This window comes from Papaver somniferum, chromosome 10, assembly GCF_003573695.1.
Source record: "Papaver somniferum cultivar HN1 chromosome 10, ASM357369v1, whole genome shotgun sequence".
Lineage (NCBI taxonomy): Eukaryota > Viridiplantae > Streptophyta > Magnoliopsida > Ranunculales > Papaveraceae > Papaver > Papaver somniferum.
This window is the reverse complement of record NC_039367.1, coordinates 57,722,618-57,747,844: the sequence shown is the minus strand read 5'-3', so window position 1 is coordinate 57,747,844 and position 25,227 is coordinate 57,722,618. Positions and strand designations below refer to the sequence as shown.

The 25,227-nt window shown below is 37.1% G+C and overlaps 2 protein-coding genes across 2 annotated transcripts; both read right to left on the bottom strand.

Annotated features, from left to right (window-relative positions):
* Positions 1–17,554: 17,554 nt before the first annotated feature.
* LOC113315674 lies at positions 17,555–18,539 on the bottom strand. The gene is made up of 2 exons (XM_026563935.1): positions 18,286–18,539; positions 17,555–18,176 (listed from the first exon to the last, which is right to left on the bottom strand). The coding sequence occupies exons 1-2, from the start codon at positions 18,537–18,539 to the stop codon at positions 17,555–17,557; spliced, it is 876 nt and encodes a 291-aa protein (XP_026419720.1).
* Positions 18,540–19,323: 784 nt separating this feature from the next.
* On the bottom strand, positions 19,324–21,640 carry LOC113319681 (pectinesterase-like). The gene is made up of 2 exons (XM_026567923.1): positions 20,538–21,640; positions 19,324–20,265 (listed from the first exon to the last, which is right to left on the bottom strand). Exons 1-2 carry the CDS (start codon positions 21,586–21,588, stop codon positions 19,571–19,573), a joined length of 1,746 nt encoding a protein of 581 aa, XP_026423708.1. The 5' UTR covers positions 21,589–21,640; the 3' UTR covers positions 19,324–19,570.
* Positions 21,641–25,227: the final 3,587 nt, after the last annotated feature.

Below are 25,227 nucleotides of genomic sequence, written 5' to 3'. Positions count from 1 at the left end.
ATGAAATTAAGAAAGGAATTTACCAAAGTTTTAACATGGCATCACGAGCCAGTTGAAAAACCGAAAAAAAAAAAAATCGTTGAGAATGGGTGGAGATGGAGAATCAAGCAAAGACAAGAATATAGATTATGATACGCAGAAGAAGAATCCAGTATATCACCTAGGATCCAGTGATGGTCCAGGTATAATTATCACACCGGTTGTTCTAAAAGGACATAACTATGATGAATGGGCTAGAGCCATAAGAAGATCATTAATAGCTAAGAGGAAGTTTGGTTTCATTGATGGAACAATCCAAGAACCTAAAGATAGTGAACAGTTGGAAGAATGGGTGGCAATTCAGTCAATGCTTGTCTCTTGGATCAGCAACACATTGGAGCCATCACTCAGATCGAGTTTGGGAGACTATGATGATGCCAACTTGTTATGGAATCACTTGAAGAGACGGTTTTGTGTTGTAAGTGGAACATGGACATGCCAGCTAAAGACATCTTTAAGTGATTGTAAACAAAAGCAAACAGAAAGTGTGGCTGCTTATTTTGGAAGATTGAATAAGATATGGGATGAGATGATTACATATATGAAGGTACCAACGTGTAAGTGTGGCAAGTGCGAGTGTGATATTGCAACACAGGTTAGTACTTTGAGAGAAGAAGATTTACTACATTATTTCTTAATTGGACTAGATGCTGTCTATGGTTCCTTGCGTGAACAATTGTTGGCAAGAGATCCACTACCTTCAATAGATGTAGCATATCAAACAATGATAAACTCGGAACTTCTCAGAAGAGGAGATGTAGCTGCCACACCGGAAGTTCATGACAATGTGATGGCATTCAAGGTACAATCTGATCAACGTACTCTCAATAACACTTATGATCCTAATAAATATTGCAAGCACTGTAGCAGACAAGGACACTCGGATGAAGGTTGTTTTCATCTTATTGGATACCCTGAATGGTGGGGAGATAAACCTAGAAGTGGAAGAGGATATGGTCGAGGTGGAAGAACCGGTGGTAGAGGTCGTGGTGGATTTGCGAATGGAAGAGGAGGTAGAGGACAAGGAACGGGCAATCAGGTTCGAGCACATAATCTAAATATATCAGAGACAAAGCAGTCAAATGGTCCATATTTCTCAGACGGCTCAGATTTGATGGGAGTAACCGCAACACAACTCAGACAGGTGCTTGAGTTTTTGAATGCAAAGAAAAATACGTCCCAACTTCAAGGTAAGCAAACTAAACCGAATTGGATTATTGACACGGGAGCTACAAATCATGTCACGTGTAGAAGAGATGACATGATTGATGTGAAAGATATTGTCAAGTGTACTGTTGGACTCCCAGATGGAAAATATGCACAATCTGAGAAAATAGGGACTATTATTCTGCAGGGCGGTTTGAGACTTAATAATGTGCTTTATGTGCCTCAAATAACTTGTAACCTAATTTCAGTCACACAACTTATTGATGAATTAATGTGTACGGTACAATGTACTAACAGTTTATGTCTTATACAGGACCGGTTGACGAGGAAGGTGATTGGAATGGGTGAACGACAAGGTGGACTGTATATTTTCTGTGGTGTGCCTCGAGTTGAAGTTATGGCAGTCAGTGGAGAATCATACGAGCTGTGGCATCGACGAATGGGACATCCATCAGAAAAAGTATTGCAAAGGTTGCCGGGTGTGAGTAGATTGAAGAAGCATAATGAAGTTTGTGACATTTTCCCAAGAGCGAAACAACATAGGAGTAGCTTTACTAGTAGTCTAAGTAAATCCAGTTGTATTTTTGAGTTGATTCATATAGATTTATGGGGTCCTTATAGGGCTACATCGTCTTGTGGAGCACAGTATTTTTTAACAATAGTAGATGATTTTTCAAGAGGTGTGTGGATTCATTTACTTTCAAATAAAACGGCAGTTGAACGAACGTTTCTTGATTTCATTGCTCTTGTGAAACGACAATTTGATAAAGATATCAAAATTGTTAGAAGTGATAATGGTACCGAGTTTAATTCATTGCGTGGATATTTTAAGACTAATGGGATAGTTTTTGAAACATCGTGTGTAGGCACTCCGCAACAAAATGGAAGAGTGGAGAGAAAGCATCAACATATATTGAATGTGGCAAGGGCTTTGAGATTTCAAGCCAACTTGCCAATACGGTTTTGGGGAGAATGCGCATTGACAGCTGCGTATTTGATTAATCGTACTCCTACACCTATTCTGGAAAATAAAACGCCGTATGAAATATTGTTTGGAAAGCAACCTCCGTATAATCAGTTGAAAGTGTTTGGATGCCTGTGTTATGTGCATGATCAAAGTAATAAAGGGGACAAATTTGCAAGTAGAGGAAGGAGGTGTGTTTTTCTTGGATATCCGTTTGGTAAAAAGGCATGGCAAGTATATGACTTGGATGAAAGAAAATTTCTTGTGTCAAGAGACGTCCAGTTTTGTGAGAATAGTTTCCCATATAAGAATGAAACATCTGTGTTGCAGCAGCCAACAGTTTCGACTCGCAAAGAGAGTGATCAACCTGGTCATTCTATTGAGACCGAGGTGACTGGTGTATCAGCTGAGACTGATCAGTTGAATCCAGCGTTTGACTGGAGTGATGATGAAGACATAACAGCGACAACAGGAGAAACTATGGAAGTACCAGGCGTAACTGCGATAGCAGGAGACGTTGTAGGCATTCCGGGTGTAACTGCGACAACAGGAGAAGGTGTAGCAGTTCAAGATGTGACTGTGACACAAGGAGAAGGTGTAGCAGTTCAAGATATGACTGCAACGGAAGAAGAACGTGTAGCAGTTCAAGAGAGATCTGCTGGGATTATGAGTCCGGGCAATGATGTTGCAGTAGAAGGTGATATGGGTAAAGGAAAGCGTACGAAAATTCCATCGAGTAGGCTTAAGGGATTTGTGACGCACACCACTCGAGAAAATAGTCCATCTCATTTTCATTCATCACAATCATCCTCCTCAGGTACACCGTATCCTTTGACATATTATGTTAGTTGTGATAAATTTTCTACACCGTATAAGAAATTTCTTGCAGCTATAACTGCGAGTTCTGCACCTCGCAACTTTAAAGAATCAATGAAACATCCGGGATGGCGGAAAACCATGGAAGAAGAAATACGAGCACTAGAAGAACAAGATACCTGGGTTTTGCATGAATTACCGGAGGGTAAGAGAGCACTAGGAAGTAAATGGATATATACAGAAAAGTATGATGAAAATGGGAATTTGGTTCGTTTAAAAGCAAGATTGGTGATCTTTGGAAATCATCAGGTGGAAGGTTTAGATTACAAAGAGACCTTTGCACCTGTAGCAAAAATGACAACAGTGCGCACTTTTCTAGCTGTTGCAGCTGTTAAAAATTGGGAAGTACATCAGATGGATGTGCACAATGCATTTCTACATGGAGATTTGGAGGAAGAGGTGTATATGAAAATACCACCTGGATTTGCGAGAGGTAATCCTAATATGGTATGTAGAATAAAGAAATCGTTGTATGGTTTGAAACAGGCTCCACGTTGTTGGTTTGCAAAACTATCAACAACTTTGAAGAATTATGGTTTTCGGCAATCTTATTCAGACTATTCTCTCTTCACTATGATCAAAGGAAAGATACAACTTAATGTTTTGGTGTATGTGGATGATTTGATTGTTGCAGGAGATAATATAGTGGAGCTAAATAAATTTAAAACATATTTGGGACAGTGTTTCAAGATGAAAGATTTGGGAAAATTAAAATATTTTCTGGGCTTGGAGATAGCTCGCAGTAAGCAAGGCATTTATGTTTGTCAACGGAAATATGCATTGGACATTATTATGGAGACGGGGTTATTAGGAGCAAAACCAGCAGAGTTTCCAATGGAAACTAATCATCGTCTAGCTTTGGCAACAGGGCCGTTGCTGAGTGATGCAGAAAGGTATCGACGACTGATTGGAAGATTGATTTATCTGGCTGTGACTAGACCAGATCTAGCTTATTCTGTGCATAGTTTGTCACAGTTTATGCAGCATCCAAGACAAGAACATTGGGAAGCTGCACTTCGGGTAGTTAGATATTTGAAAAAGAATCCTGGGCAAGGAATTTTGTTGCGCTCTGATAGTAGTCTAAGTTTAAAAGGCTGGTGTGATTCAGATTGGGAAAGCTGTCCTTTGACTAGACGATTGTTGACAGGATGGTCTGTGCTTCTTGGAGATTCACCAGTGTCTTGGAAGACCAAAAAGCAGTACACAGTTTCTCGGAGTTCAGCTGAAGCAGAATACAGATCTATGGCTGCAGCTACTTGTGAATTGAAGTGGTTGAAGCAATTACTAGGTGATTTGGGAGTTTGTCATACACAGGGAATGAGTCTTCTTTGTGATAGTCAGTCGGCATTGTATATTGCTCAGAATCCCGTTTTTCACGAAAGAACTAAACATATAGAAGTTGATTGTCATCTCATCAGGGATGCGATAGTACAGAAAATTATTTCTCCCTCTTATACTCCTACGGGGTTGCAGTTGGCGGATATCTTCACCAAATCATTAGGACGAGTTCAGTTTCAAGGTCTTTTGTCCAAGATGGGCATTTGTGACCTGCATGCTCCGTCTTGAGGGGGGTATTAAGGAAAGCGTAATACTTTCCAAGACCGTAGTGGTCAGTCTATGGAAAGTATTGTCCATGTAAGTCACTAATGTGAGACTGATAAGGTAAGTGATATATTAGGAAAGGATTGTCCATGTAAGTCATGATTTTGAGACTCATAAGGAAAGTCTCAAATCCGTGTCTTAGGAAAGTTTTGAGTCTCCAAGTTATCGGTCATGTATAAATATCTATAGAACTACTATGAATGAAATTAAGAAAGGAATTTACCAAAGTTTTAACACTATGACAAGAGGCAGTGTTAAAGAGTTCAGAGTACAATTTTCTCAGTCTTACATCATATGTTTCCTGGTTCAGATTCAAGTCAGAAGATGCAAAACAGAATAGATATGTTATAAACTGAGACATTACCAATTAAATACTTAGGATTTCCATTTGGAGCAACATACCTAGAAAATATTCATTTCGGAAATCGGTCATTGAGATAAAAAAACACAAATTCACTAAATGGAAGATCAGTATCTTACTAAGGAAGAGAGAGTTAATTCAATCAAGACTATGAGAAAGTTCATGTGGGAGAACAAAGGATAGGCTTTAAATGTGTTAAATTGTATGGGATAAAATCTACATGCCTGAAAGATTAGGCGGCTTAAAAATTAGGAATATTAGATGAAAATCTATTTTCCAAGTGGGTATGGAGATATGCTCATGAGAAGATAGCACTCTGGAGAAAAGTGATACAAGAAAAACAAAATCTCAAAATAAAGGCTATGGAGTGAGGGTTCTCATTCAATATGAATGAGTTTCACTAGATTTGATCAAATTATGTGTTATTATAGAGTGAGAACACTCACTCGCTCGTTCATCAATAATCATTCATACACTCATTAGAGCGAATTAGTGGGCGACGGTGGACACTGAGCGGCATACTTTCAGCGGGATGGGAAAAAACTCTCCAAGCAGCAGCTTTTCAGCCTCTCAAGCATATTTTTAGTTGTTTAATTTAGTTTGAACTCTTTCACCGGGTCCCACTGACTCAAAACCTTTATTTAATTATCAGTATGATGCAAGACATGTACGAGGCTTTAGTCATGAACAAAAAGTCATTGAAGCTCTCTAAATATTATGTTATGGGGTACCCGTGAATTTCACAGATGAGTACATTTGTATGGGTAAACCAACCGCATTTAGGTATCTCAAAATGTTTTGCGAAACAGTAGTCTAGTAATTTGGTTCAACTTTCTTACGAAAACTTACTCATTTAGATGTTGATAGAATCAATGCCGAAAACACAACTAGGGGTTTTACAGGAATGCTAGGTATTCTTGATTGCATGCATCGTACGTGGCATTATTTGCGGGTAAAAGCAATTTGCTAGTTTTTTTGTAAATGTGGTGGAGAGAGCAAGTGCTCGACGAACAAAATCGACTGAACCTTTAAACAAATATACTGCATGTGATTACTTTGAGTTCGAGAGACTAATATGTAGGACCTTGGCCTAAACCAATACAATGTCCATCCCAGGTTCAATTCGGTCACAAGAGGAGGAGAAGGATCGGTCTGTCAGGAGGGAAGATGAGAATGTGCGGAGATCGGTGGAGAAATCAGTTGATGATGTGATATGTTGAACTACTTTGAAAATGATTTCTCTGTGTAGACGAGAGAAATTTTCTGTAAGTGTTTAATTGACTGTCGTAGGTTTTGCTTACGTTGAGTCTTGTTAATATTAGTTATCAAATCCTAGGTTGAGGAACCTATTAATTACAGCACATCAATCTCTTGTAAGTGGTGAAAATTGAAGAGAAGTGAAAGAATAGGTAAGTGGGAGAACGTGCATAAACCACTTCCACTTTGCGTAGAAAATATGGTTGATTAACCATCCACTATTCCATTTACTTCTTCAACTACCAACACGAATTACCACATTTATCATCGTGGATGTATTGCACATTGCACGTGATATAGTCCGCCAGACCAAAATCCTAGTGATATCCCCCCATATGACATGAGTTGATGTCTCATGTAAAAGTTTTCTTTATGGTCAATCTTTGAGCTAGTTAGACTATGAATCTTAATTGATGAATTAAACATTCGAAGTTTATAATTATGAAGGATGAAGCATGACGTGTTTGCTGGAACAACAACATGCTTTCTGGACCATGACGTCGAATTAGGTCACGGAATATTATTATGCTAGTCGAAGCATCAATCATAGTAGGACGACTTGTGCTGATGAGCATAGGTTTAATGAGATTGCTGCATCGATCATAAATCATTATATTGGTGCATCAAGCACTTTTTTGGAAGTCGTATGAAAACAATCATTGTTGAATGATCAAAGAAGGTTCATCTCGATTCATGTGTCATGAGTCAGTCGAATGACGACGAGATGTTATAATATTAAAATAATGGTCGGCATGACGAACCAAATGTTGGTTGATGAACCAATAAAATACTGATAGTTGGATCAATATGGAATTCTCGAATATTGATGGTTGAATCAACATGAGAAAGATTGCTCAAAGATTCATAGTTTAATCAATATGAGGAATATTACTATGTAGAGCAATTAAATATTGATAGTTGAATTAATATTTCCAGTAACGGCAAGGACGGTCCCGAACCTTGTTGGCCGAGCTAACACATTGATAGTTGAAGCAATTAGGCTATTGATAGATGAAGCAATTGATAATCAAAGCAAATATTACTACTCAGAGCAGATATTGCTTGATCAATGAATTATTGCATGTGAGACAAAATTATTAATTAAAAATATTGGTAGTTGGACCGAATATTATAAAATTAATTAAAATATTGATTGCTAGATCAATATAACAATTATTGGTGTTTGGACCTCTTCAGAATTATGCTCTACGACATTAGGTTCAAAACCCTAATTTTGATCAATGGATGATTAACTAAAAATCAGCATTAGGGATCGGCTACACGAGGTGATGGACGAACCATGTAGTGCCTAGATGCTCGACTGAGCATTCACCAAAGTCCTTTGCAGAGCAGTTGGTGTATGGATGACTGATTGTTGTCTAATCATTTATTAAAAAAAGGTGCTTGACTGAGCATTAGGTAGTAAAACCTAATCACGGAAAGAAGAGGGATCGACCAAGAAGTGTAGAAACCATCCCTTGTTGGTCATGGGACCATCTGATGGTGAATGGATCATCTTCCAAGTTGTTGGAGAGAGCTTGAACCAAATATGTCATTAATCATTGAAGGGGATAGGACCGGTTTCGAAAGCCAAAGGGTCGACCATGACCGGCCATGGTGGCATGCTTGTGCTACTATGTTGTTCGCGGACCAATTCTGAGAATTTTGGTATTTTATGATGGTTCATCGAGCATTATTTAGTCCTTTTATGAAGAATCTGAGTTTAACTGAAACTCTTAATTTTGGTTGAACGATCAACCATTAAAAATATTTAAATAACATTGTTTTAATATTTCTCATGGTAGAAACACATAATGGTTGGGGGAACTTGCTTTGCTAACCATATGGTCCATGGAGCAATATTTGAAAAGATATGGAAAAAAGGAATTTTGATAGAAAAGGAAAGTCCTTGAAAGTGGAAGTCTTAAAAATAATATAATAATATAATAAAGGAAAAGAGGGGACCTACCAAACTGTGGCATCGTCGGCCGGTTGTCCATGGCGGCCCCACCCTCATGATTTCCTTTGATCTTGATTATACCATTATTATTTATATCTTCATTTGCCTTCTTTGATTAAACTTTCGTATCTTTGTTCTTCCAAGTTTCTGGATTCCTTCGAGCATTATTACTAAATACACTCGTGACTTTACTCGGGGGTGCCCCTTATGCCTAAAAAGTGAATATTCATTACCAGTCCATGGGATTCAACTGAGAAAATCCATGAATCTGAGTAAGTAAATGTTATGGTTTAGTTAGTGTATTTTTCTAGGAGTTCAACCGATGAATACTGTATTAGTTTTAATTAATTAGTCGCTTTATACTAGCAGGCAATCTGTTTAGAAGCATTTAATTGATTCGTATATGATGTGATCAGCATCATATTTATTCTTAATATTATTCTGGGGAAGTTCATCCACCAGAGATGAATTGCGAATTCAAATAAGAAATGCCGAGTCTTTCAGCTTAACTGTAAAATATATGGAATATCAAAAGTTCTACATCAGAAGCCTTAATATTGCCGTCATATATTATTATATTTGATGATGTTACAAAACTGCAATTCACTTCTATTGTGGAAGGTGAAGATGTAACTTTTCTTCCGATGCGATTTTACGAATATGATCTTCGTCAAAAGTCCAACATCAACAGGCATGCATGTCTGGTTGAATGGGGAAGTCAATATAAAGGTCACTATCCAAAACCAACTTTAATATATTGAAAGCTTCGGCTACTTATGATTGTTAGATTTGGCATGCTTTTTTTTTTTTTGGATTCTTGGGTTCACGACATGATATCGACGTTTTCCATAAATCTCCATTGTTTGAAAATCTTAAGCATGGGTTGGCGCCACACTATAATTTCACCATCAATGGGCTTCTCAACATTCAGGTGTATTATTTGGCAGATGGAAACTCTCCAGAATGGTCAACTTTGGATCCAACCTATAGTCAGACAGGCTTTTGACCAACGACTTTGAAGGATATGAAGTATTTTAACGGCCAACAAATGTCACTGAGAAAGGATGTTGAACGCACTTTTGGAATTTTGAAAAGGAAGTTCGCAATCCTTTGTAGGTCGCGACGTTTTTTTGAGTAAACCAAACGTGACCCCACCTGAACTGGTTATCTAGACAAAGATTATAGACTAGTCTTGTAGTTCTCCATGGTCGCCTGGCAACAGAATATAAACTTTGCACTGACCAAATTCAAAAATTGGTGCCTTTATGGACACTTAATGGAAAATCTAATTATGCACATTTACACTAGACTAGACGATGTAGGCGGTCGTCAAAACCGAGCCAGATAGGTGTTTTTTTATTTAAATTTTGTTTTATTCTAATTATGTTTTAAGTAGTTTATGTACTTTGAGGTAAGACGTAATGTAGTGAGACTATCTAAATTAAGTGATAAATTAAAAGCTAACATTCACTTTTGCATAAATAGTACATTTTTTTTTATAACTTGGTATAGTGGTCCCATAAATAGTACATTGGAACTAAGTTAAACTAAACCATTACATGCCAACCTGCTTAGAAAAATGCAACTTGAAAAATATCAGTAGTGCTCCTTTTGATCGCATGAGTCAACTCAGCTGAAAATATCGTCTTTGTCTTCTTCAATTTCTTCGCCTAATCTTCTTGCATGTCTTGATCGGATTATTTTTTAGAGCTTTAATAACCGGTTTTTTTTATTAAGATTCCTCCCTGTCTTTTTCTGTTCTTCTTTTAATGTGAATTTGTTTTTTTCACCATGAATATCAGGTAGTGCTTTTATCTGGTCATCTATCATCGAAAGGTTTCCCTGATTAAAGACGTTGGTCCCAATCTCCAAAGGTTGTATCTACCCAAAGTAATAACAATGTCAGAATTGAATGAAGAGATCAGAATATGCTGGATGGATTTTCAAAATTTTGAGCATAGCAAACTCCGTCAAAGGACACCAATCTCAATCTTTCTGAAACATCAACAACTTGGAACATTTTCTCTGAAGCTTTCAACACGTCTCAAATGGAAATCATGCAAGAATGCTATAAATTGGTTAGTTATCAGTTTCCTCATCATCATCATTCTCTCATTACCAAAACTCATAAGAATTTCATATCTCAAAATGTCTGACAACACCTCTTATGGGGAAGTCTCTGAATTGATTGAGAGAATCAACTCTACTAATTTGAATGAAGAAGACAATGTTAGAAGAGTCATTCGATATCCTCACATCAAACTCAACAAAGGGATCAAACAATGTGACCGAAGTCTTATTGGGAAAGTTATGTGTGAGAGTCCGATGTCTGTGGGAATAGTAGAGTATGAAGCCACTCTAGTCTGGGGACATGGGCACTTCACAATTAGAGCCAGAGGTTTCAATGTCTTTACTTTCACCTTTCAATCCTGGAGAGAATACAATGAAATTTTAATTGGAGGTCCATGGAACATAGATGGTTATCTCATGGTGCTGAAGGAATGGAATCCTACTATAAATGCCAGGAATATCGACTTCAACATTCAACAATACTGGATTGACATCAAAAAGCTGCCAATTGAGTTCCAGAATGATGAAGTAGCCAATCAAATAACAAGCATTGTGGGAAGAGTTATCAAGTTGGAACCTGGGGATGGATACCCAACAGATAGCAACATTGTAAGTGCTCTTATTGAATTTAACATAACCAATCCAATGATTAGAGGAATTTTGGCCGAGAATGCTGCTAAATACACACAATGGATACCAATATATTTTCAGAAGCAGCCAAGGAAGTTATGTCCAGCTTGTCTTATTGCTAACCATAATGAAAATGAATGTGAAGAGAAAGCAAAAAATGTTCAGATAATAGCAGGGTGTATCTTCAAATTTGGAGGAGACTTTGGAGAATTTATTGATCCAAGAATGAACAACCTAGAGTTTGCTGTAGGGGAGACAATCCATATCTCTACAAAGAATAATACCAGAAGAAGAAACAGTTCAAAGAGATCTTTTGTAATTCCAGAAGATGGTCACTTAGTCTCTACTATCTACTCTCAAGGGTCATCTAATGCACCTGAAAGCTCAAATGCAAGAAGGAGCAAAAGAACTAGAGAGTATGGCAGCACATCTCAAGCCAGCTATGTAGAACATAATGAAGATCAAGAAGCCAGCAACAACATGGAGGACAATGAAGCATACTACAACCAAATTAATGTACAACAATGAGCAGGGAGATTGGGGCATCCAGATTGCTCAAAATCAGGGAAATCAAGGATGACAAGATGATCAGGTATTCATCACTATCAAAAACTCTCTTTTAGCTCAAGTTAACTTTTTTCTCCCTAAAATAGTCAAGAAAAATTTCTCTAATTACTCTGCTCAGAAGTTCTTGTTTTGTCAAATAGATTTGCGCATTATTAGATTTATTTCAAGAAACAAAAAATGAAAGTCTTAGCTTGGAATGTCAAAGGTTTAGGAAATAAAAGAACCAGACATCATTTAAATGATTGCATCTTTAATTATAACCCTGACATTATCTTTTTATCTGAAACCAAAAATAAGCTAGAAAAAGTTATAAGATTTCTAGCTCATTTAGGTTACCCAAACATAAAATGTCAGGAGAACATAGGAAAGTCTGGAAGCATTGCTCTTTTGTGGAAATATGGTTTAGGTGTAATTATTTTACATACTTCCAAAAACATGATGCATCTAACTGTATGCTCTCAAATTCAAGACAAGAAGTGGATGTTATCTTGCATATATGGTTATCATCACAAAAAAGAAAGAGAAGATCAGTGGCATTTCATTCAATATTTGGGAGAAAATCTCTCAATACCATGGGTTATATTGGGGGATATTAACATCACATTACATTCTTCAGAAAAGCAGAGCTTCAGCACAAACCCATCACCTTCTTATAAAGTTGTTCATGACACTATAGATAAACATGGGCTTAGAGAGTTCCTTTCACAGGTTCTCCCTTCACATGGACAAATCAGAGAAACCTAGAAAAAAATGTTAAAACCATAATTGACAGAGCCCTAGCCAACAACAACTGGTTTCTCTCTTATCCCAACTCAATCATAAACAACCTGGTTCCACATGGATCTGATCATGCTCCTATACTTCTTCACACCCAAACAACAGTCAAAATAAATCCAAAAGTTCATAGATTCTACCAAGTTTGGTTATCTCATCCAAACTGTAAAGAAGTAATTGAAGAAATCTGGAATGCAGAGGAAAACAAGGATATGAATATCATAGGAAAACTTCAAGCCACTACAAAAGCTCTGGGAAAATGGAACCACAATGTTTTTGGGCATGTCAACACAAAAATTAAGAAAGCTCAGAAGAAAATCCAAGAAGAAAAAAATAAGAGTTCGCCAAATAACAACAAAATTAAGGTTTTGGAAACTGCTCTAAATTCTTGGTATGACAAAAAAGCAGCTATTCAATATCAACAGTCAAGAGAGAATCGCATCAGGAAAGAAGATAGAAACAACAAGCTCTTCCATTCCAAGGCTAACTTCAGAAGGAAAAGAAATCACATTGATACTTTACTAAATGAAGATGGTAATTGGGTATCTAATAAAGAAGAAATTGAGTCCTTACTTATTCATCACTTCAGAAACACATATTGTTCCACAAGTCGCAGTATAGACTCAGAAATTCTTCAGCTCATAAATCCTTGTGTTACAGCAGAAGAAAACAACAATCTAACTCAAGTACCAACTGAAGATGAGGTAAAAGAAGCAATGTTTAGCATCAATGCTTGGGCTGCACCAGGACCAGATGAATATCAGGCAGGATTTTATCAACACACTTGGAGCATAGTAGGAAAGGAGGTAACAGAAATGATTCAAAAAAATTTCAACCATGGTTTCTTCCCCAACACAATAAATGAAACATTTCATATCCTTATCCCAAAAAAAGAAATAGTCATAAATCCAAATGAGCTAAGACCCATAAGCCTGTGTAACATTACTTATAAAACCATCACCAAAATCCTAGCAGTCAGCTTAAAACCACTTCTTCACAAAATCATCTCACCATGGCAGACAACTTATGTACCAGGAAGGAATATCCATGATAATGTGATCATTGCACATGAGATGATGGAATACATGAAGACTACTAAAGCTAATTTGGGAGTGGTTGGAATTAAGTTGTACATGGCCAAAGCATTTGCTCGAATTGAGTGGGACTTCTTCCAAGAAATCATAAGTCATTTGGGCTTCTCTTAGAAATGGTGTCAACTGATCCACCATTGCATCAACACAGCAAAAATATCAATCCTGGTTAATGGAACTCCTATGGATTTATTCTCTCCTTCAAGGGGGCTCAGACAAGGTGATGCAATATCTCCATACCTTTTTATTCTTTGTATGGAAGGATTTAGCAGGCTTCTCACAAATGCAGCTAAAGAGAATATCATTGAACCAGTCATCCCAGCAAAAACAGGACCAGCTATCTCCCACTTATTGTTTGCAGATGACTGCATTCTGTTCACTAAAGCTACAAAAAGATTTATCAACAACTTAAAGATTTTAATTCAGAAATTTACTTCTTCTTCTGGACAAATGGTCAACTTGGATAAGTCTAGTGTGTTTTTCAGCAAAAACCTGAGCAAAGAGGAATGTTCTGACTTCATAGAAATACTGCAGATGGAGCAAATGGAAGACAAAGAAAAGTATTTGGGAACTATTTTGCACACTCCAAGAAGCAAAGACAAATTCTTTGATTCAGCTGCAGACAAAATGGGAAGTAGATTACAGACCTGGCAAGGAAAGTTAACTTCTCAAGCTGGCAGAACTACACAAATTCAAGCCTCTCTCAGTTCTACAGCTAATTATCAAATGGGTCTTTTTGAAGTACCAAACAAAACAATCAAAAGAATGGAAAGAATTCAAAGAAATTATTTCTGGAGTAAGAAGAATAACAAGGGTGGAAATAGCATCTCATGGAAGAAAATAAACAGACCAAAAAGATATGGAGGATTGGTATTAAAAACTTGAGAGCTGTGAATTTATCTCTTCTAGCTAAGTTAGCATGGAGACTACTTCATGAAAAAGATGTTATGTGGTACAAGATTTTGGAAGCAAGATACTTCAAAGGAAAGGACTTGTTATCTAATGATACTTCAAAAAAGAGAAGCTCATGGTTCTGGCAGAGTATTCAGCAAGGTCTCACAATTATAAAGGCTCATTACATATGGGAAATAGGTGATGGTAGTTCAGTTAGTGCTCACAACCACAGATGGTTTAACACAAGAGAAGATCCACATTCAGCTCAGAACTCTCAACACAATACAAACATCTTAGTGTCAAATCTCATTGACAAAGATACAAAGAGATGGAATATCAACAAGTTGCAACATCATTTCTCATATGAGCATATTCAAGAAATACTTCTTATCAGAATTCCCAGTGATGGAAAAGATAAGCTGAGGTGGCCTCTGATCAAATGTGGCATATTTACTTCAAATTCTATCTACAGAGAAATGATGAAAACTGAAAATCAAAATCAGCATCAACAAATAAACCCAATGCAAGAAGCTCAATGGTTAAAGTTATGGCACTTGGAGGTCCCTTACAATATACAACAGTTCTTATGGAAATGTTGTTATGACATTCTTCCAGTAAATATGAAAGTCAGCAAATACAAGAAGGAAGTTAGCAGTCTCTGTAGTTTCTGTAATGAGGAAGAAGAAACTAGCACACATCTACTTTGCAGTTGCAGATTCTCAGATGTTGTCTGGTTTGGCATTCTCAAGCCCTTCATCAATCTAAAAACATGCATGTCTCAACCAAGGATTGGATTATATCTTGGTTTGCTGATAATCAATCTCTGAAGGCTAATCACAATTATCTTTCTTGCATAGCTGCTTGCACTTTATGGCACCTATGGAAGGCCAGATGTGAAAAAGTGCATGAAAATAAGTCTTATCACCCTAGAAATATAGTGCATAAAATAATAACCTATATTAATAGCATAAACATGCACTTCTTTGATAATCAACATAATAACATCGATAGAACTTGCATCAGTCATCAAGAGATATGAAGCAAACCACCTGAAAATTGGATAAAAATCAATATTGATGCTTCTTTTTTATCTCATAATACTAATGTTGGGTTTGCTTTAATTGATCGTGATTCCACATGAAAGTTCTTGGCAGCAATGGCCTACTCAACAAGAGCCAGAGATGTGAATCAGGCTGAAACTTTGGTGCTGCTCAGAGCTCTTCATTGGATCAAAGAAATGCAGTTCCAAAAAGTAATCATTGAAGCGGACAATAGGTCAGTTATTAGTAGCTGTAATGGTAGTATTGAAAGCTTTATGTGGGAGGGTCAAAATATTATTCGAGAATGCAAAGAGATCCTACAGAAGCTAGAGTCATGTCAAGTTACTTTCAAGAAAAGATCTTGCAACAATGCAGCAGAAAAACTAGCAAAACAAGCTAGAACTAGTATTAAATCTCAAACTTGGCTAGAAGAGCCTCCAAATGTAATTGCTAGTATATTAGCAGCTGAAAGCAGGATCTAGTGTTTGCTCTAGGGTTTTCTTCTTGTTGTGTTTTGTCAGTCAGTTGTTCTTGGTTTGGTTGTTGTCCTGCTAGTCAGGTTGTACTTGTTTTTTCTTTCAATAAAATTCCCCTCTTTGCTAAACTAAACCATTACATTTAAAGTTATTATTATATTTAATTTTCAAATTTAAATAATCTTATTTACTATATTTAAATTAAAATTAGCTAGTATATTTTATCAAGGTGGTATTGCTCTTCATCTTCTTCCCATGCATTCTTATTCTCATCCTGGGGAGGTTGTGGGTATTGTTATTCTCTTAGTTGTTGTTCCACCTCATCTAATTACCGCTCCCCTAACATAAGTGGTTGTGAATTCATTATTGAAGTGTTCATGGCGAGTAGTTTGTTCCCGTATTCATCTAGTGTTGTTCTCGCGAAAGATGACTTTCGAAGTTTCCTTAACATCATGACCCGATTCGTTCTTCTATATTGTTCTACATGATGCTCGATTTCCTTATGCTCAGAATAGTTAAACTCGCTTGAATTTTCTTCCGGTGCTCTTTGGGTTGTGTCTCTCGCTGCTTTTCCAGCTTTCTTACTCCCTCCTCTTCTTCTTTTAACATTGGTATTAACATTGTGATTGGAATTGGGTTGATCCTGACTACTTGAAGATCGAGCATGTGAAGGTGAATTTCCTTTCGGTGAGGAAGCAGGTGTACCATTTTGAAAATCCCGTGAAATTGGATCATATGATAATCTTGTTGGCACTTGCTTACCTTCCAACACGTATGGATTAAATTTGTTAAGTACCCTCAAAATGTTGAAACAACATTCGTATTGGGAACCACCTATATGGGATCTTTGCCATGCTTTTCGGCATTGTCGTTCCACATCTAGTTCACCTTCAGTGCTTTTCTTTCGTATTGGGAACCACCTATATGGGATCTTTGCCATGCTTTTCGGCATTGTCGTTCCACATCTAGTTCACCTTCACTGCTTTTCTTACGTCGTAACATTTGCATGATCAAACTAAGTATTCACTAGCATCTTTGGAAATCTATATATCATTAGGTTCGAAGAATCATGTTTGTCATCTGGCACCAGGGCATGTTAGTGACAGCACATTCTTGAGGTTATCCCATCGATCTTAAAACTTAAAAGGTCATCTTGTGAGTGCCCCAACATTCACTCATGGATTAAATTACAAGATACTGCAATTTTAGCATGGAGGTCTACCCAGTGCTTCGATTTCAGTGCAGAGTCTATCAGTAATGACAGGAATGTAATAATATGTCAACAGAAGATCTTCATCTAAACATGCATTGTACTTAGTTCATCAACATATATCCAACATAAAAGACCCAGTACCAGCCCTACAAGGCTACAATGCAACAGGCCTATCTGAACATAAATATATAGAGATCCTTTCCAGGAGACAAAAGTCTAAAGAAAAGATGCAGACAATGAAGTCTTGCAGCATGTTTACTGATGTTGCAACATAGATAAGACAAATCACAAAATGTAAGATGAACCCACATGAAGCCCTTACAGAGGAAGCAGATCAGTTTACTTCATCAAATTCAAATACCGCTGTTGAGAGTACCTCTGTGAACCAACACAAGCATCCTCAAAAAGAATACTTTTAAGCTCCTCCCCAAAGTCAATCAGTCTTATGATCTCCTTCATCTCAGGTTTCCCTTCAGTCTTCATTTTCTTTGAAAGCTGTTTTGCCAGATGATATGCAGCTTGATTAACACATGTGCTCTCATTATTAACTTATCTCCTTAGAGCGCGTCCCTATTATCTTAGAGATTTGGACATTATCTTAGAGCGCGTCCCTATTATCTCCTTGAGAAGGGGAAACAAAATCTTTAATATCTTGCCATCGAGAGGGATGAGCCTACTCAAACACGTGTTGCAGGCACCACACTGATAAGGAGCCTGTCGAATACGGGTACGTCTAGTCTTACTCAAACCATCATCAGCTTGCTGAAAAATATGGCTAAGGCAGCCAGCAAGTGTTCTGGAGTTGCACAGCAGTTTAAGATCATATTTGTTATGTTGCAATGCAAGTGCAAGGCCGTCCTTCACCCCATCCAACACATGATAGAAATAAGATTCTCCATTTTGTTGCACAGAAGCAGAGGCAACTACTGGCTTTCCACATGGATCACGCAAAATAACACCGTAACCCCCAACTCCTGTGTCCTTCTTGTAAAAACCGTATATGTTTAGATAGTGATACCCTTTTCGATCCTCCTCAGGTTCCTTCCCATGTTCCGAAGACCAAGAATCTATCCAACTCTCCTTTCCTTGGGTGTCGACAGATGACTTGCTACACCATGGTACATACTTATATAACAAATTAGACTTGGTTTGGAATGTAGAAGGCTCGTCAGCTTCAGTCCTTCTTACGCTCCTCCTGCAAAACTTTGTTGTCATTACATCATCGCCATTTCGTATTTGGTGATACAGACACAGTTAGAATGAATAAATAATAACAAACGGTTTCATGGGTTAGTACTACTCACTGAACGGGTATTTGTTTCACCCCTCTTCCTCTTGTTTGGATAAAAGACTGACTGGGTTGTTGTTCTGTCAACGCCTTCTTCAATGTTTTCAGATTCAGAGTCACTATCAGTGGCAGCAGTGACAGCAATAGGATACTCCTCTGGGTGAGCATCAGATAAAGAGCTATCAGAGAAGTCATCATCATCTTCTTCTTCAATTTGTTGTTTAGATTTGGTCTGACACATAGAGAAATTGGCAGTTGCAGCAGGGACATGGATATCATGAATTTTCAAATCCTTGTTTGCTCTGGTTACATAACTGCAATGAATAAAAATAGTATCAACTACAACCACATTAAACTAGTGTCTGAACCAAAATCTTCAATCTAACTCTAATGTGAGTTTCGTGGGATGATGTTAATAAATTACTGAGTCAGCACCAGCTAGCTGGCAATGTATAATGGCATCAAACAAGACTACCTTGATGATGAATTTTACCGTGTTGCCATGGCTACAGTTGATCAGGTCCAAGCCCCAAAAATTCTTATCCCACCCTTTGAAACTGAACGCAATATACTAAATTCGTTAGGATATCAAAACATGAATGAAATCGAACAAAAAAACTGGAAAAAAAAAACGATACCCAAAACGGCGGTATCTATCTATCTATCTCGTCCAAGAGCACTGAGGGAGGCGGCGGGTTTAAGAATTTATATAGGGATACTAGGTATTACCGGGGCCTACTGCCCCGGTTCAACCTTTGAATGTTTTTGTTTGTTGATCGATGTTAATTTTTGGCCATCTTACGAGTTTATTCCAATACCCGATATTGGAACCGCCTCTTCTTTTCCCTGAAGCCAGAGAATAAAAGTATTAAGGAGCTAAGTGAATGTAGAAGTGCGCGCACATTCTGAGTTAACATGCTAGCTTAATTGCTGAATGCATCATCTAATCTATTTATTGAACATATGATCTATCTATCATCTAGATGTATTGAGTAATGTGTTATAAGGAAGTCTCCTCTTTGGGTGAGTCTGTAGTTACATTAGCGCACCCACATAAAAAGAAATTTCAATGTACTTTTTAAGAAGATGGGTATTCGACTGAATGCGTGTAATGACTAAAATCCAACAATCAAAAAGTGAGAGCTGAATCACATTGGCTTCTCATATACGAGATAGCTAGCTAGGAGAGACCCAATGATCAAGCTCTGCTCAATCATCACTCCCATTATTATAAGATAAAAGACCAATACAGACTTGACAAATAAGTAGGCGTAGTGCACATTTCCACCAAGGAGAGTATTTTAAAGCCCTTCAGTAAAAGCAACTCCGGTACTCTTCAACCAAACACCTCCTTGTATCAACTCAGCCACTGTAAATTTCTCTGCTTCGGCCGGGTTTTTTATGACATGGTAACCAGGCCATTTAACCCTATTAGCAGTACCGGCACCAGGTCCCCTGTTTGCATACTCACCATAAAACAACGTCTTTGTAAATGGGTTTGACGCGTTCCATTCAGCCCATCCTGCTGGATTGATAAGATCTCCAAGAAATGACTCCATGTAAACAGTTCTTGAATAGGCCTTCCATGGCCGCCCTAGAAATGTCTTGAATGAACCTTTTACAGGTTCTAAATCCGAACTCGCAATAACGTTGCAGTTCTGGATCGAAGTACCGGTATTTTGGTTCGGGTCTGTTCGCCCTTGTGCGGTACACATATTATTTTGATTTTTCATGGGCTTTCTAGCTATGACCTTAGAGTTTTGAACGACCATGGCTGCATTACCAAAAATGAAATCAACAGTTCCCATGATTGAACAATCTCTATAGAATTGACGAAGGGAATGCGCATAGAGTGTATCTTGGTAAGCGTCAAATTTGCAACGACTAAAAACCGTTTGATCTGCTCCTACTCGAATTGCCACTGCTTGATGCTTTTCTGGGCCGGCTGTGTTTTGGAAACAAATGTCTTGCGCTATGAATCCATCACCCTGAACAACTGCATTTTTTTTTCCAAAACAAAATTAGCAATATGTTAAATAAAGTAGCATCATCAAGTCTGATTTAACAGACAAACAGTAGTTGCATACTTAAAGGCTTGAGGTAATTATTAACGTCCATTTACTCTCTCCTAGAATGTCCCGACAAGCTCAGTGCTTTAGAGTTGAAACTGGAGAGTGGACTTAAGAAGCTGGGACGCGCACAACAGTGGAATATAAAGCTTATATCATGTTCGAATGCTATCTCAAAAGTTAAAGTAAATTAATTTACCAACGGTGGCGGAGTTGTAAGTAGACGTTCCATCAATGAAGTTGAGACTTCCTGTTATGACCGTTGCATCCATGCCATCACCAACAATCATCAAGTTTATCTTCTTTTTCCCTATCTCAACTTTCTCCTTATAAACACCTTTCTTAACGTGAATCACGTACCGAGTTTTAGTATTATTCGGTGCAGCTGTGACCGCTTCTTGCACCGACTTAAATCTCCCACTTCCATCTTTCGCCACCACCACATTTGCCGTCACAGCGTTTGACGGAGTTTCTAGAAGCTTTCGGTCTCTCATGGTGACCCATGATGGAAGCTGCAAGGTTTTTGACGCAAGCCAACTGGTAGTATCTTCATATGAACTTGAAGAAGCTGAAATCTCAGCAATCATGGCCAAGGAAACTCTTGCTCTAGCTATCAAGTCTTTCATTTCCATTTCCACAGGGAGTCGGACCGACAAACCGAGTTCACTCACCTCATTCAGTCCATCTAAGCAGGTTACATGGTTAGTGAGAACAGCACTTAGCCAGGTATGGGCATCATCTAGTGATTCGTGATTTGACTGGGTGTTTTCTCTAAGAGACTCAACTGAGTCATTGACTCGATCAATAGACGAATCCATTAACTCGATACAATTCCTTAGAGCTTGTTCTTTTAGATCGTTAGAAAAACGGTTAAAACCGTTAACAACTTCCATAGTATTGGAGATGCGTGGAACAGATTTGTTCAAGAAAATTTGAAGAAAATCAGAGTTGCTTGGTACACTTGATTTTCCAATTAATTCATCTCCATTAATTGACTCATTAAGCATGGCAAGACATGAAGCTTTGCTATGGAACCCGCTATCACATACGTGAAGAGGAACAACAAATGAAGACGATGAAATGTCATTTGAGTTTCTAAAGAAGTTGAAAGCAACAAGAGTTGCTGAGATTATTGCAGCAAAGGAGAGAAAAACGTATAGTATTTTTATAGAAGTAGAAGTTGCCAGATCGTCGTTTTGATCTAGTAAGGGTTGGTGATCGATTTTTGAGTAAGGGGTTTGTGTTGCCATTTTTGTACCTTGTATAAGTTGCAGTTTGATCTTACTTCTTATTTTTTTCTTCAGATGCATCTCACTGTATATATAGACAGAGGGTAAACATAGACATACAACACGAGTGAAAAAAGACGTACAATTTATCCGTAACTTCGTCAACAATTATACGTGTAACTGGTAAATGCTATAGCCTTACGAATACTACACAAAGATCATGTCTATGTGCGGCACTTAACATTCATTTTATTGGGTGTGATAGATTGTCCTGCACTTAGCATTAATTTTATCATATATCAACTTGTATTTGGTACAGTGGTAGATTAGCCTCGTAGTGGAAAAATGTGTAAATTCAAGAAAATGAACCCCAACTGCCAGGGAATTTCAAATGTAGTATACATATGAGCAGGAAATTAATGGAAATCGGTATCGGTGTCACTTCAAAAATGATGGCTTCTAGCCGATTGATCAAACACTCACTGTACATATATTATTTGCCATGGCAACCATCGTGCCAAACAGTCGGTAAAAATTTTAGACGTGGTCCTTGGTCAAAGTTCTTTTCAAATAAAGAAACTAGTATTTCTTGGGCGCGTTTTTTATTTTTTCCCGAAGAAGAGGGAGAATTACTGCAGAGTGGGTGCCCTCGTGGTAAATGCTCATCAAACCATTTCCTTATTGCCTATTACAAAATGAGAAATAAAGGATGATTAACATTGAATAAATCCACTAAAATAAAGAAAATGAAAAGGGCTACTGATTCGCACACGGATTTGAAATTCTTTCGTTTTCTTTGGGTAAAACTCTCAAACATGATACAATCACAACTTTATTAGTAGTAGAAATAATCTTAGTTCACTTAATTGGGTTTCCTACATGTTTCAAAGAAAAAATCACCTATATGTTTCCTACAAAATTTTTTTTTATTACTGCTAGTTTTAGCGTGGACTGGGTTGTTAGACCGTCTCCTATGAGCCATTATGAACTTCCATATAGGATTTATATTTCTTTTCCTAAAAATTATATCTCCAACAGGAATTTTAAGAAAGGATGTGAGGATTATGTGGCAAGCGATTAGATTCGTATCCTCTAATCTTTCCTCTTGTTTCAGAGGTTCCCTTAAAAGATGTAGAAAACCTCGCAATTGTTATCTATGACTATAATTACATGATCTAATAAGCGATTAGAGAAATAAAGGATGATTATTTTTATTTTGGTGGGGAACTTTTTAAACCACTGGATTTGAGTGGTCGGAGATGTTTTGTATTCACCTTCTTATATTAAGGAAATTTTGATCTCACATCGATAAAAAAGAACTTTTAAAATGGTTTCACAGTGAATTACCATAGGAGATGCTCTTATAAAGGATGCATGTAGTAATACAGATATGTTTGTTAGTAGTTGTACACTTGTATCAATACTTTTTAAAAAGTTTACCCAATAAAATTTTTTAAGTTATTTTCATAATTTTAAATTTCCCATGATTTTAAAGTTTTTATACTCAATACCTATAAATCCAATAAATCTCTCAACAAACATCTAAGTTCTTGAGAGGATTACCGAGTATGAAGATCTCTTTTAAGGAATTAAGCTTTTTATATGGACATACCTATAAAAACCTCGTCCTACCAGACAAAAATGAGTTCTTCCTATAATATTAATATGACTTGCATTTTCTGTAAAAAGAAGAATCCATCGAACATTTGTTCTTTGACCATGAGTATGCGAAAGAATCATGAGCCTATAACCTATGGTAGTTCGGTAAGTATTTCAAACCATTCATTTACTTTTTTAGATGAATCCAATGAAAGGGTTGCAGGGGAAATATACGCAATTTTGATGGCTCTTATTCTACTAAGTGCTGGTTTATATAGAAAGAGATGTGCTAGTATTTTCCAAAATAAAATCCAAACAGGTTGCAAGTCACGTTGGAAATAATAAGACAATTCAGCTATTAGAACTCTGAAGTAACTCATGCCATTAGATATATAGTTTTGTTAAGCCTATATCGTTCTACAACACTTGGCTGGCACCTACAATCAATACCAATAAATTGATTTGTGATGCTTCTTGGTTCTCAGTAAACTCTCTTTCAGGTTGTTGATAATCTGACGAAAAGTTGCAGGTACTTTTAACGGAGCAAAATTAGATACAATCCAAGCTACCTCTGCTGAAGATAACAAAAGTGATCTATTAGAAGTTGTTAAATAGGCTGAAGAAAGAAAAATGGAGAATCTGGTCATTAAAGGAGATTGTAGGTCTACTATTTACTATCTTAAGGAAAGAAATAAACGAGAACCATCAAGTGGTATGATGGTTCTTATGCTCCCTCCCACTACGAAGGTAGGGGTACGAACTCCGTAATTACCAAACCAGCTCCAATTTGAAGGAGTTTGGATGTATTCTAGGGACCATTGTACTATCATCAAAAAAAGAAAAAAAAATCAGATTATCGAAAAAACTACATTAAAACCTTTGTATATCGATACTTGTATATCAATACTTCATATATTAATAACCTCCATATATTAATAAAAAATCATGGTCCCAACTTGGGCCAATTATAAATAGTAATAACCTCCACATTTTAATTTTTCTCCAGTCCCGCCTTAAGAAATTTACCTCCATATATTAATAATTAACACTATATTAGAGAAATATAGATCTTGTTACGTTGAAATTTATTATGAAATAAAATACTTATCTATAGTTGTTGAGAGGTAATTTTGGGTTTTCACCTTAATTTTTGGATTGTTATAGATTGATGAATTATCTTCTAAGATACTAGTACTATCTATAATTGTAGAAAACATCGCAAATTCATGATAACCTTACAAGTTCTTAGATACATACATGTAGTTGTGTATCGGAACTATAAAGATGTACTACATTATCTAATAGCATTTAGATACACTAAACTAGAAATTTTTAACATTTCCAGACATACCTCCCTATATTAATAACCTTCATATATTAATAAATTTATGAATCCCCAAGTATATTAATATATGAAGGTTTTACTGTAAAAGTAAATAGAGTGATATATGTTTAAAAATAGAGGAAATTTTTTGTTTATTTATATTATTTACTGTAAAAATATTTAAGCGAGCCTTGACCCCAAAAGCAAAGGGGGAAAAAGTCTCACATTTTCTCACACCGCTTTAAGCCACCAGAAACTCAGAAATGGACTTGTAAGAAAAGTGCGTCCAGCATAAAACACCCTGTTAGAGCATGTCTCAGTTAAACCCTTAAAACATGTCAAAGTATAGATAATTATCAATGTCTAGATGCCAATAAATACCTTTGAGTTACTGAAGTCTATTTCTTCTGCATATAGTTATGTAGTAAAGTTATAGGTTAAGATCTCATTGACCGTCAGTTATACTCAAAATTAAAGACTCAAAGAGATGGGGATACATGATACATTTATGAAGAGTTCCTCGTAAACAGGCCATCTATCTCGGCTAGTCATCCCAATTCCACAGAGGTTTCATGCGCTCCAAGAGGTCCAAGATTTGAGTCGCGGATGGCACAATATTACATAATTTGACATGGAAGGTAGAGTTAGCTTGCAAGGTGTGGGCAGGCCGGCGTAAAAACTATATCTAACTTTCGGGAGTTAAATCTCCTACCCGACCCGGTACTTGCTACTGGAAA